The following is a 13221-nucleotide window of genomic DNA, read 5'->3' as shown; positions in this document are numbered from 1 at the left end:
CCCAGCACTGAGAAGGAGGAAGGGAAAAAGAAAAAAAACTACAGGGAAGGGATGGGGAGATCGTTCTTTCAGTAAAGTGCTCGCCAAGTGTGATGAGATCTAGGAGACCAGCCTCTGAGCAGGCCGATGGGCTTGATTAGGTAAACTGAGGTCAGAAAACCCACCCACGGTGTAAGGCAGCATTCTCTGGGCTAACATCTTGGACAGTATAATGGGAAGGCAAAATAGTATACCACTGTGAAAATAATATGGCAGTTCCTCCAAAATATTTTTAAAATAATTACCATGTGACACAAAAATTATATTCCTGGGTATACACACATAAGAACTTGAAAAGATACTTATACAACAATGATTCTAATAGCAGCATATTTACAACAGCTAAAACGATAAAGCAACTCCAATGTCTGCCAGTGGATAAACGGGTAAGTAAAACTAATGGTGTAGACACACAATGTACTGTTATTCAGCCCTGAAAATTCTACTGTAAGTTAGAATACAGATTAAAAATAGGTGAAATAATACTGTCTGACCCTCAGGAGGTACTGGAAGTCAGAGCCACAGAGACACCAGAATAGTGGCTGCCAGGGCATGCCACAGGAGGAAATGGAGTTGCACCATTACTGACTTCCCAGTACAGAGTTCAGTTTATAAGATGAGAAGCAGGGGGCTGGAGAGACGGCTCAGTAGTTAAGAGCACTGACTGCTCTTCCAGAGGTCCCGAGTTCAATTCCCAGTACCCACCATCCCACATGGTGGCTCACAACCACCTGTAGTGAAACCTGGTGCCCTCTTCTGGCCTGTAGGCACACATGCAGACAGAACACTGTATACATAAGAAATAAATAAATCTTGAAGAAAAAAAAAGGATGAGAAGCATTCTGAAGACGGTTACGTCATGTTACAAGAGCACTAAACTCACTACTGCAAGTGCTCTCGAGAGCAGGTAGGCGAGAGGACTAATACTGTTCGTGTCTTAGCACTGTTAAGTAGAGGAAAGAAGAAAAATGGTTTTAAGCAATGACTTACACAACAGGCTGCACTACGTGTTGAGTGACAGGGGCAGAGACATGGGGAGCAGGCGGTCCGCCCATCACTCCTGGGCCACCTTAAAAGGGAAAGGGGAAAAAGAACACATTTATTTCAGAGGACTTACTACTAATAACACCTTATCTCTAAAGAAAAATGTGCAGGATGCTTTTCCCAAGCACCAGCACATCCTTCTGGGTTAAGAGTTAGCACAAGAACATAGGAGAATATAAAACAATTACTTCTTAACTCTGAGTAAAAAGGAAATAACTATGAACACAATTAGATTTATTTTGGTTTTAAGACTGGTGTTGTGCGATATTTGTACACTGTGTGAAGATGGATTGCTGTGGTTGGTGTAATAAAAAGCTGAACAGCCAATAGCTAGGCAGGAAGTACAGGCGGAACTTCTGGGCAGAGACAAAACTCTGAGAAGAAGGCAGAGTCACCACCCAGACATGGAGGAAGCAGGACATGCGGGAGGAGAGGAACAGCCACGAGCCACATGGCAGGAAATTGATTGATAGACACGGGTTAAGGTTAAGAACTAGTTAGGAAGAAGCCTAAGCTATAGGCCAAGCTTTCATAATTAATAAGAAGTTTCTGTATCAATATCATTATTTGGGAGCCAGTGGGACAGATAAAGACGTATTACAGACTGGGTCTTGCTTTATGAACCAAGCGGATTGGGAACTTCTTTGGTAGCCCAAATTGGCCTTGAACTCATAATCTTCCCTCCATCTGTAACTGGATTTTAAAATGGGTATTGCTATGGTTTGTCCTCTAAAGTGCACACAGGAGCTTACTTCATACAATTTTATGCTAACAAATTTAACAGAGTAGAAACTGTAGCCCTGTGACAAATCACGGTGAACTTACAGGAAGAGTGAAAAAGACCAAAGACAGACACATATACACATCTGCCCTACATATGCTATCTGGGCATATTGGACCTCTAAAACAAATCTCTTTTCTTCAGAAAATACCCGTTCCATGTATTGTATCAAAGCAATAAAACTGGATTTGATATTAGGTATGAATTTATTGTCAGTAAATATATAATGCTTGGATTAAATAAAGATGTACCTGATTTTCATTTACATACTATTGCTTCCATAAAAGCAATTATCCTTACTAATTCACCAGAAAAATATGTTTACAATACAGAAAACTCACAGTAAGCAATACTGGGATCAAGTGTATTTCTGGCACCATAAAAATAGTATGCGTCATCGTAAGGCGTCCGATAGTTACTGGCCATAGTGGGTAGTAGAGGAGGTGGAGGCAGAGGCATAATCCTACAGCAAAAGAAAAATGAAAAATTATTCTCATATTTTATTACTTTTAATCAAAATATTTTAATCTTTTGTAAAAAGTATTATTGAAATTAAAAATCAATCTTGTACTAATTGCTCAAGAAAAAAATAGCAATCAAAAAGCAAATGGCAACACATTTTAAAACTTCAGGAACATTTTGATAAGAAGAAAAGAAGTTAATTGAGTAATATCCAATAGTTATATGTGCCATATCAACAAAGGTCTGCTCCCTGCCCCTCAGTAATAATACAGAAATGAACAGTTACAACAGGACAGCATCCAGTGAAATAAGACAAGCAGACAAAGAATGCTAAGGGAACTTTAAAAAGCAGGATGTCCAGTCTCTAAAGAGACGGGAGGAAAGCTTCAAGATTCCAGGAAAGGATGCTTGAGGTATGTGATAAGTGTGAGAGATTCAGACACAGGACAACAAATGATTCTGTGTGGGCAAGACAGAGAGTGTGTGTGTGTGTGTGTGTGTGTGTGTGTGTGTGTGTGTGTGTGTGTGTGTGTATGTGTGTGTGTCTATGCATGTGCATACGTCCACATGGAAGTACAAGTGTCCACATGGGTGCTCATGTGTCCATATGTATACAGGAATTCGTGCACGTGGAGAGAATGTGCACACATGTATGTACAAGAGCAGAGGCGATCAGTCACCCTTGCGTGTCAATTCTTGGAAGCTGTCCATTTGTTTTTTTGAGACAGTGTCGCTTATTGGCCAAGAACTCAGTAATTCTACCGGCTGGCCAGCAAGCCCCGGGTATCCAGTCTCTACCTCCCAGCACTGGGACCACAAACTCACCCCACAACACCCAGCTTTTTTTGTACATCACTGATTGGACTATATCCCCAGTCTGAAATTCTATATATTTTATATGTAAAACTTATTGGTTTTTCACAGAAAGTCAACCAAAATGTGATTAGTTGAAAATCAATACAGTCCTGATAAAATCTTTAATAGTTCATAAACTGAAAATGTATAAAAACTTGTACTTCCACATTTCTTTACTGAGTAGGAGACAGTTATGTGTTTCTACCAGAATAGTATGCTTCAATAATAAAAAATGGCAAGAACAAATTCCTTTAAGGAAACAGAGAGAAAAAGGGAGCTTTCTAGACTGTTACATGAGCATTAACATACTCCCCCAAAGAACTGGGAGGGCTAACAAGGCACCAAGTCTCTTCAATAGTGAGCAATTTCCACACGCATTAGTCACTCAGCGTGTCTCACTTCACTATCATTAACCCAGACTGAAAGGACTCTATGATGATCAGCAACTCCTGAATCATGTATATACACAGCAGAGTCCAACTTCAGAGCGACCTCCAGCTGTAGGCGAGTACTATCACCAACTTTTACAAATGAGAAAACGTGTTTGCATGAGTCCAGGGAAGCTGCCCATTCCATCGTGAACCTAACACAGAAGCCAGCTCCGGCCCTGCACTCCCAGTCTCTCAGTCTTTGAAGCAAGGAAGTCAGTAAGGAAACAAAGAAGCACCTGATAAACACTGTAAGAAAAGCCTTAGAATTTGTTAGTAGCAATTAAAAGACCAAGTCCTGCAGAAAGGAAAGACATCTCAGAAATACGTGTTAAAAGGTTAAGAAAAACTTCTACAAATTGAAACATATTCCTATAATTAGCATATTAACCACAGGCAAGAAAATAAGTGTAGGCCAGAAAATATCTGTTACAGGGTTTTCTTAATGTATAGATTAGTATTAACATGCTTTTCACCTATAGAAATGATATGTTCAATATGTATTACAGGTTTATAGTCCCAACAGCCCTAGAGTAAGCCCAGAGAGAACTGAGGCAAAGCTAAAATAAAACCACACAGACATGTGCCATATTGGAAATTTTTTCTGAATAAGTTGAAGAAACAATTCAGTGATTGCCAAGTGGAAATAATGGAACAATGCATAAATTTTCTATGCTAAAAGATATTAAAAACATGACCTAAAAAAATACTAACATGTACTTACTAATTCATTTTTTACAATTTAATCCTCTTTAAATGATAGAGACAAAGATTTCTCCTTTTTCTAATAGCAGAGAAAAACAATATCAATAACAATGACTATGAAGAGAGTATCTGGCAAAGTTCCTATTGTTAAACCCCCGGAAGGCCGCCGCCATCTGCCGCAGCTCGCCCTCTAGACAGAAGACACAGTGCCACCTTACCTAACTCCCAACACAAACATTTAAACAAGCACCTGGGATGCACCATTTCCCCAAGGGTGCTGCTGAGTCCACTGTGCAAGTCTTCATTTGGAGAAGGGGCGGAGTGAACTGACGGGACGGGTGGGGCAGGCGGGGCAGAGAGAGGAGGGAGAGGTGTCTGGAAAGCTACTCTGGGTCTCTCAGGTGGTATCATCTCTTCAAAGGGTCTTGGTGTCAAACTAAACTGCTTTAGTCTATCAGGCTAAAATAAAGAAAAAGAAAAAAAACAAACAAACCTGTTTGTTACATAGAATCATAAGTTTAAAGGTGACAAGGACGTCCAAGGACCCTCTATCCCAGCAGGCACTTAAGACAGTTACAGAACAGCAGAACTTTACAGCTATAAAAGACTTTAAAGATCCGATTCTTATTTATAAGCGAGTAATCGAGGCTCCCCAAGAAGCACAGAAATCACTGCCGTCGTCTCGTGGTTACAACATAACAACAGCACTGCAGCCAGGTGTCACCTTCAAGTGCAGAGCTCTCTCTACGACAGAACAGCATAGGCACTTCTCTACTCAGCGGTCATCTGTGAGATCAACGTATCCTGGAGAGCAGCGGCAGGAGCAAACGCTCTCTGCACAGCATCAGAGAGTGACCATGAAAGCTCTGTAGACGGTCTCCTTACGACCATCTGACTCGGCCACAGCGCCAAAGCAGCTACAGGCAACCGTGAACAGTGAGCAAAGCTGAGCTGCAATAAAAATCTATTGACCAAAAAAAAAAAAAAAGCCACAACTGGATGGGCCAGGGGCCATTTACTATTATTTACTTAAAAATACCATTTTATATTCTTTTTAAATATTTAAACATGAATATAATGTTTAACTTTTACCTCATATATATTTATTCAACTTGATGCTCTTTAGATGATTCAATTCCAGAATAAATAAGATCTATAACACTATAAAACTTAACATATTACATTAAAAAGCTCAAATTTCCAAAAGTTAATTTTTTATTGCAATATCTACTTTAAAGGTATTTAATGGGAAACAAAAAAGATTACCTTTGAACCCTATATATCTTTTTCTGCAAGACAAAAATCATCAGGAAGGGTTTTTTTCCTCCCCAGTACTGGGAACCAGGGATTAACCTAAGATCTCACACATGTCAGGCAGCAGCTCTCCTACTGAGCTGTAGTACTGACCCTTTTCATTTTCTTGCTTTGCTTTTTACTTGACTTTGTGAGTCTTATTAAGTTGCCCAGACTAGCTATGAACTTACTCCGTAGCTCACAAAGGTCTTGAACTTACCTCAACCTCTCAAACAGCTGTATAAAAAGAAAATAATCAGGCCTCATTCAGGAATGATCTCTAAGATTAAAACTGTTATTATACAAATTGTCAGAAACATAAAGCTGGGCGGTGGTGGTGCACACCTTTAATCCCAGCACTTGGAGGCAGAGGCAGATGGATCTCTGTGGGTTTGAGGACAGTCTGGTCTACAGAGTGAGATCCAGGACAGCCAAGGACAACTAAGGCTACACAAAGAAACCCTGTCTTGAAACCCCTCCTTACCCCCAAAAAAAGAAGGAAAAAGAAACACAAAATGTGGAGACACCAGAGCAGAATAAGACACTAAACCCAGGAGCTTGTACATCCTAAGAACATTCAACCACTGAGCTATACCTCCAGTCCTGGCACTAAACTTTTTAAAGCAGACAACTCAAGAAACACATACTTAAGTAAATCCAAAGTTGTCTACAGCTGATTAATAATTAAGGTAATTGTAATTTTAAGGATTTGCTAGGTCCTTTTTAAAAACTAAAGTTTTTAATAATATTAGAGGTCTTAACCATCATTACCAGAAGAAACAAAAACTTGCAAATAATAAACACTACACACCCAATAACAAAAATGTGTATTGTGAGAAAGCAGTAAACCGTTACCTCCTCCTTACTTAACTGCAATGATGTGTGTGATTCATTCCACTTAATGATGGTGAGAATTGCAAAATTGAAGTAAAAAGAGTATGATTATTCTTCTAGTTTCACAGTAACAAAATGAAAAGACACAAGTTATAGGTTTTCTGGAAATTACTCTTATAAAGAACAATAAATGGTCAAGATTTATTTAAACATAGCATTTTAACATCAATTCTAAGTTACACTAAGATAATTTTCCTACAGACATGCACATGTGAACAGAAAGCAAAACTAACTCTAAAAAAATGATACACAAATGAAAAGGGAAAAAATCATCTTAAAAACCAACAGTGGGTAATATTTAAGAATAGGACTGTATTTTCATTTACTGTTTCTAGAGTTCAAGCTATGACTGACATTTATGAAAACAGCATTGGTTCACTATTGTTAAAAGTGCATTGCTTTTTATGGTACCCCAACATGGGAAGCCTCACTTGCTACTACCACTTGAGGCTTATTTGAATGAAAGATTAAACGCTGAAGGATGCCAAGACTCTTACCGATTTTTCAGGGCCTCGTACACAAGCCGCCGCAAGTGAAAGTCGTAAATCTTTTTCTCTAGACAAAATTAAGATTTTATAAATTGAAATTGTAGTAAACGCACAATCAAAACTACAATCATCAATGAACTAGATTTGCACACAAAGTCCATACAATCAACCTCCAAATACAAATAATTCCTTTAATTAATAACAAAGCTTTAAAATTCTAAAACCAAATTTAATCATAGTCCACATTACATGTCAAATGCCTTAAAATACATCCCAAAGTGAATACTGGAGGCACTTCAAAGACACAGTAGTTTACACAGAATAAAAGAGAAAAACAAGACAAAATATTTTACGAAAAAACTTGGAATCTCTTGAAGAGCACGTGTATCTTTTCACGCCAATAAGGCTGGAGAGATGGCTCAGCAGCAGGTCAGAGCCTTTCACTGCTGCTTCAGAGGACCTGGGTTCAAGTTCTCAGCATCCACATGGCAGCTCACAACCACCTCTAACTCCAATCCTAAGGATTCGGACACCCTTTTCTGGCCTCCAAGTGAACCAGGCACACACATAGTGTACACACTTACATGTAGGCAAAACACTCATATAAATAATATAAAAATAAATCTTTAAAGAAAAAAAATCTCAATAGTAGAAGGCTTGCTTAACTAACCAACACAAGGCTCTGGGTTCAAAGGCCAGCACTACAAAAAAAAAAAAAAAAAAAAAAAAATACTAGCTTCCTCTTGGAGGTAAGGAAAAGGAATAAGAAGATAACACTCCACTTCTTTAGAACCAAGATTTTTATTCATAATTTTAATTAACACTGCCCAGATAACTCAAGAAAACAGAGAAGATAACAGTGGGCAAGATGATTAAAATTCATTAGCTACATCTCTGAAACTGTCAAAGGAAAAAATAATAAAAAAAATGAAAAAATAAAGATTACAAACAGAGTTGAATACAACATAAACAATGATTTGCTACATTTCATTCTGCATGGTGTATGCTTACCATTTCTTGTTTTCAAAGATAAACAATTTGTTAGTATATGAGCAATAATCTAACAGACACAGGCAGGTGATTTGCAATCAAGTTACATTATGAAAAACTGCTGCTCACTCTTCACATCCTATCATTGTATACCAGTGCGGTCTGCTAAATGCAAACCTCTCATTACCGTTTCTTCTTCCTCTGCTGCTCAGCCATCTGTTCCAGGAGTTCTTGCCTATATATCTCTTTCTTTCTCCGGAGAGCTTCTCGATCTTCGCCTCCTGGATAAGAAAAAGTTAAGACACTTAACTCGGTGCTGGAGAGATGGCTCAGAGGTTAACAGCACTAGCTGTTCTTCCAGAGGTCCTGAGTTCAATTCCCAGCAACCACAACTCACAACCATCTGTAATAAGATCTGGTGCCCTCTTCTGGCCTGCATGCATACATGCAGACAGAACACTGTGTACATAATAAATAAATAAATAAATAAATAAATAAATAAATAAATAAATAAATAAATAAATAAATAAATCTAAAAAGACACTTAACTCTTCTGTGTCACACAAAACTAAAACTCAAGCTTAACAAATTCAGTATTTAATTATGTCAGAGTAATTACTAAGAAAGAAATAGGGAAAATTGCATCGATACATCAATTACTTTCATAACTTATGCATTCTTATCATGGGTCAAACACAGCATGTATTAATAATTCCCGGGTCTCTGTGTAACAAAAGATTGTAATCCCAGCCCCTTACATGGTGGTTTGGATGAGAAATGTTCCCACAGTCCTGGGCATTTGAACACTTGGTCGGAAGTTGGTGACACTGTTTGGAAAGGCTTAGGAGGTGTGGTCTTACCAGAAGTGTGTCACTGGGGGTGGGCTTTGAGAGCTTAAGGTTCTGCCTTACCTCAGTTCTCTCTGCTTCACGCTTGTGGTTCAAGTTGTAGATTCTCAGCTTTCTACTCCTGTTATCTGCCTGTCACCTGCTTCCATGCTGCCCTCACCGTGATGGATTCTAGAAGCCCAAATAAACTCTTTCTTCTATACGGTGCCTTGGTCATAGTGTTTCAGCACAGCAACAAAAAATAACTAATATACCTTAATAGCTTCTATAAATTTAACAAGTGTTCCTCCAAAAGTTGAAACAGGCCCCTCTGTTTTCTTCAAACCATCCCAATAATGGAGTCCCAACAACTGCCTAGTCTGAGCAAGGCCCTTCAGATCACACACACACATGACAAAAAGCAGAAGCAGCAAGTGTTAAAATAGCTAGTGTCCTATAAACATAAGGATGAGGAATACGACAGCTACTAACAACAAAAAAGAAAAACCACACAAGGAGGCCTTCTACAGAGAAGGTAAAAAGCCTCAAAGAAGGCTACTCTTGACTCTACTTTGAGAAAAGGCTCCATCATCTACAAAACCATGGCTTTAAAAGCTAAGGTTGTCAATAACTAGATGAACTGAACATCAAGAAATAAAGGAGAAATCCATGCAGGCGAGGGAGCCCAAGCATCATAATATTAGCAGACTATGGGAAAGAGGTAACCACCAAACAGCATGTAAAAGAAACCAGCTGAGCCTTCAACAAATTTTATTTTGTTTTGTTTTGTTTTTGTTTTTTGAGACAGTGTTTCTCTGTGTAGTTTTGGTGCGTGTCCTAGATCTCGCTCTGTAGACCAGGATGGCCTCAAACTCACAGAGATCCGCCTGGCTCTGCCTCCAGAGTGTTGGAATTGAAGGCGTGCACCACTGCCGCCCAGCACCTTCAACAGATTTTTAAAGGCCATATGTGCTGTAAAATATAATTCTCTCCATATAACAGGTAAAACCAGAAAAATAAAATCATTAAGGTCAACCAGCCTTATTTAACTGAGAATTGTAAACCATTTGATCAACAACCACACCATGTACAATCTTCAGTACACACTGTATTTTTTAAATCCATTAAAAGATTCTTTATATAGACATGGTGGCTCACACCTGTATTCTCAGTAGATCTCAGGTTGATGTTCAACCTGAACTATCATGATTTTTTTGACAGTGTCTCAGAAAACAAAGGAAAAAGAAAAACATAGCCCATATGTACTAGCACACACCAGTAATTTCAGCACGTAGAAGGTAGACAGGGCTGTGCATTCAGTCAGCCTGAGCTACAAAGCAAGTCCTAATCCAACCTGGGGTATTCCATGAGATACTGTCTCAGATATTCTAAACCAAAAAAAGTATTTTTAAAATCTTTTAGTGCATCCAGCAAACTTGACATCATAAAGATTACATGAATTATGCTACCAGACTATAAGAGATGTCAGTCAACAAGCGTTAAGGGGCTGTACATAGCTCTGTGGTGTAACTCTTAGTTGGTAGGCACAAAGGCTCTGCATCCAATCCCAACACTGAGATGCAAACAGAATTGTATCAATTCTGTCAATCCAAATGTATACTCCTAAACCATTCACAGTTCTGTTCTAAATGCCACACTACACTGTCATTCATTTCCATCCAAACAGCTCGCTTTCTTTTTTTTTTTTTTGAAAAAAGGGTTAATGTCAAATGATTGGTTCTCAACCTTCCTAATGCTCTGACCCTTTAATACAGCTCCTCATGTTGTCATAACCCCCAACCATTAAAATTATTTCATTGCTACTTCATAACTGTAATTTTGCTACTGTTATAAAGTGTAATGTTAACATCTGATATGTGACCCTTGTGGGGTCATGACCCACAGGTTGAGAACCATTGGTCTATGCAGTCCTGGCGGTCCTGGAGCTTGCAACACACACCAGGCTGGCCCCCAATGCACAGAGATCTGCTTGCCTCTACATCTAAGTGCTGAGATTAAAGGCGTGCACCACCACAGCCAGTTTGGTTTGGTTTGGTTTGGTTTTTCAATAAAGTAAAAGTCCTAAATGAAATATTTGAAGCAAACAATAGGAAAATAAATTTTAGAACAATGGAAGTGATGGCGTATTTTAACGACTGGCACAGCCTAAGAAGAAAATAGTCTACCTTCAGAGAGAGGTAAGCTCCCTGTACATACAAACGCTCTCAGGGACACACACAAATACTCAAGTGTAAGAAGGACCACTGGTTGAAATGACCCCAATGGTTTATCCCAAACACTAGTCTATTATGTCACTCACTCCCTGACTGCTTACTGATAAACTCACTAATCTTCTTACTGATAAAATTATTTTCAGTCAACTCTCAGCTTAGTCGTTTCTCTTATTTTTACCATGTGTTACAAAATACATCATAATTATGTGCTTTTACTCTGATTTAAAGATAAAATTGGTCAGATCTTATACACAACAAGAACAATAGTCATTTCCAGGAAATAAAAGTCTGAAAATACCATGTGACTATGTCTCAAAGCCAAAATTTAAATCACTGACAGCTTTTAGGTTGGAAGAACCTAATACACTATTCAATTTGCTCATGTACCTTACTACAACCAAATTTTAGCTAAGCTTTCAAAGTGTCCATTCAAAGAACAACTTTTGTGTACAAAGCAATAAGCAAAAAAACAAGGCTCATCATACCATTTCTGAAATGAAATAAAGACAAACATAATATAGCAAACAAAAAGGATTATGTTCAGTAATGACCTTGACCTCTGATTTTTAAAAAAATAGAAAATTTAGATCATCATGATGATTTGGAAAAACACTTTTTCAGAAACCAGATAGAAAGAACAAGTATGGCAGTTTTAATATGAATGGTCCCCAAAGGCTCCTATATTTGAACGCTTCGTCATCAGGGAGCGGCAAGGCTGGAGAAGGATGAAGAGGCGTGGCCTTGTTAGAGGAGGCGTGGCCTTGTTGGAGGAGGTGTGGCCTTGTTGGAGGAGGTGTGGCCTTGGAGGAGGTGTGGCCTTGTTAGAGGAGGTGTGGCCTTGTTGGAGGAGGTGTGGCCTTGTTGGAGGAGGTGTGCCACTGGGGTGGGCTGTGAGGTCTCAGGAGCCGGAGCCAGACCCAGCCTCTCTGTCTCTCTTTGTCTCCATCTGTCTGTCTGTCTGCCTCTCTCTGTGTGTCTCTGTTGTGTCTCTATGTACGTGTCTCTCTGTCTCTGTGTCTCTCTCTGTGTCTCTGCCTCTCTCACACACACAACAACAGAGTGGCTAAGACAACAAGAGCAGGTGAAAGAAAGGATTATTCAAAGAAAGTAAACTAAAATACAAGACAGTTTCACACCACCTAAGAAATAATCAAAGAATCAACGGTCACATATAAAACAGAATAAAAAGAAACATCCATAGTACAATAAAGTCCTAGTTAAAAAGAAAAAAATTAAAACCACTAATTTCACCTATCATCTATAAACTTTGTAGCCAATTAAGTTATATAGCTTTAAGAGTATCAACAGTTCTATACAATGCATGCTAAACGCTTAACATGGTACCCAGCATGAAGTAGGCCTCAATAAATTGTTGGCTCTTATTCATAAGGCATCATTCCTTACAATACTGAGTTCTCACTAAGGACATTTAATTCAACACCCTGCCAAGGTAACTAATCAACTGGAATTTCTGTACATACCAAAGAGCATCCCTGCAAAGGGACTACAGATAAGGGGGTCAGCAGAGCCACGATGAGCAGATTCAGGTGGTTCATTATCCTGAGCACTAAAACAATATGAAAGAGCAAATATTAAAATCCAGGTGATTTTAGGAAATCAAAATTCAACATATAGGCCTGGAATGGTGGTGCACACCATTAATTCCAGCACTTGGGAGGCTGAGGCCAAAGGACTGTGGGTTTGAAGCTAGCCTGGAATACATAGTAAGATTCAACCACATGTAAAATCCCTGTCTCAAAGAATAAGAAATGGTTAGGAGCTGAGATGGCTCAGTGAGTAAGTACTTGAAAAGCACTGAGGACCTGGGCTCAACCCTCAGCACACACAGACAAGAGCTTATATAGTGTGCATGTCCACAATCCCACGGCCGGGGAGGTGACCACGGGACCCCTAAGGCTTGCTGGCCAGCCATGCCAGCCCCAGGTTCAGCTGAAAGTCCTGTCTCAGAGAATACAGTGGCACAGGATCGAGGAAGGCACAAGACTTTCACTTCTGGCCCCCACAAACACATGCATGCACCCTTGAATAAAAACAATAAAGTGTGATATGAATTATCCGTTCTTTCAGAATGCTAGTTAAAACTATGGTATTTTATTTCTTTATACCAAGGGACCCCAATATATATATAACTTTTCTTCAGCCTGTTTCACTGGGTCCACA

The 13221-nt window shown here is 39.1% G+C and overlaps 1 protein-coding gene across 22 annotated transcripts in view; it reads right to left on the bottom strand.

Moving 5' to 3' along the window:
* The window catches only part of Cspp1 (centrosome and spindle pole associated protein 1), a 104291-nt gene that overhangs the window by 43064 nt on the left and 48006 nt on the right, over positions 1 to 13221 (bottom strand). For 17 of the 22 annotated variants that reach the window (XR_013048924.1, XR_013048925.1, XR_013048926.1 and 14 more), the window contains 6 exons: positions 12522 to 12607; positions 8167 to 8260; positions 6999 to 7056; positions 4565 to 4773; positions 2206 to 2327; positions 1030 to 1108 (listed from right to left, as the gene is read on the bottom strand). Coding sequence is in view for 19 of the 22 variants with exons in the window: in XM_076563686.1 (XP_076419801.1) it covers positions 1030 to 1108; positions 2206 to 2327; positions 4565 to 4773; positions 6999 to 7056; positions 8167 to 8260; positions 12522 to 12607 (648 nt within the window). In the remaining 3 variants the exon portion in view is untranslated. The remainder of the gene's footprint in view (positions 1 to 1029; positions 1109 to 2205; positions 2328 to 4564; positions 4774 to 6998; positions 7057 to 8166; positions 8261 to 12521; positions 12608 to 13221) is intronic. The other 5 variants (XM_076563696.1, XM_076563698.1, XM_042270712.2 and 2 more) reach the window with 1 other exon arrangement.

This window comes from Peromyscus maniculatus, chromosome 2 (assembly GCF_049852395.1).
Source record: "Peromyscus maniculatus bairdii isolate BWxNUB_F1_BW_parent chromosome 2, HU_Pman_BW_mat_3.1, whole genome shotgun sequence".
Lineage (NCBI taxonomy): Eukaryota > Metazoa > Chordata > Mammalia > Rodentia > Cricetidae > Peromyscus > Peromyscus maniculatus.
Note: the sequence above shows the minus strand (reverse complement) of the source record. Positions and strands in the feature narration are given on the sequence as shown.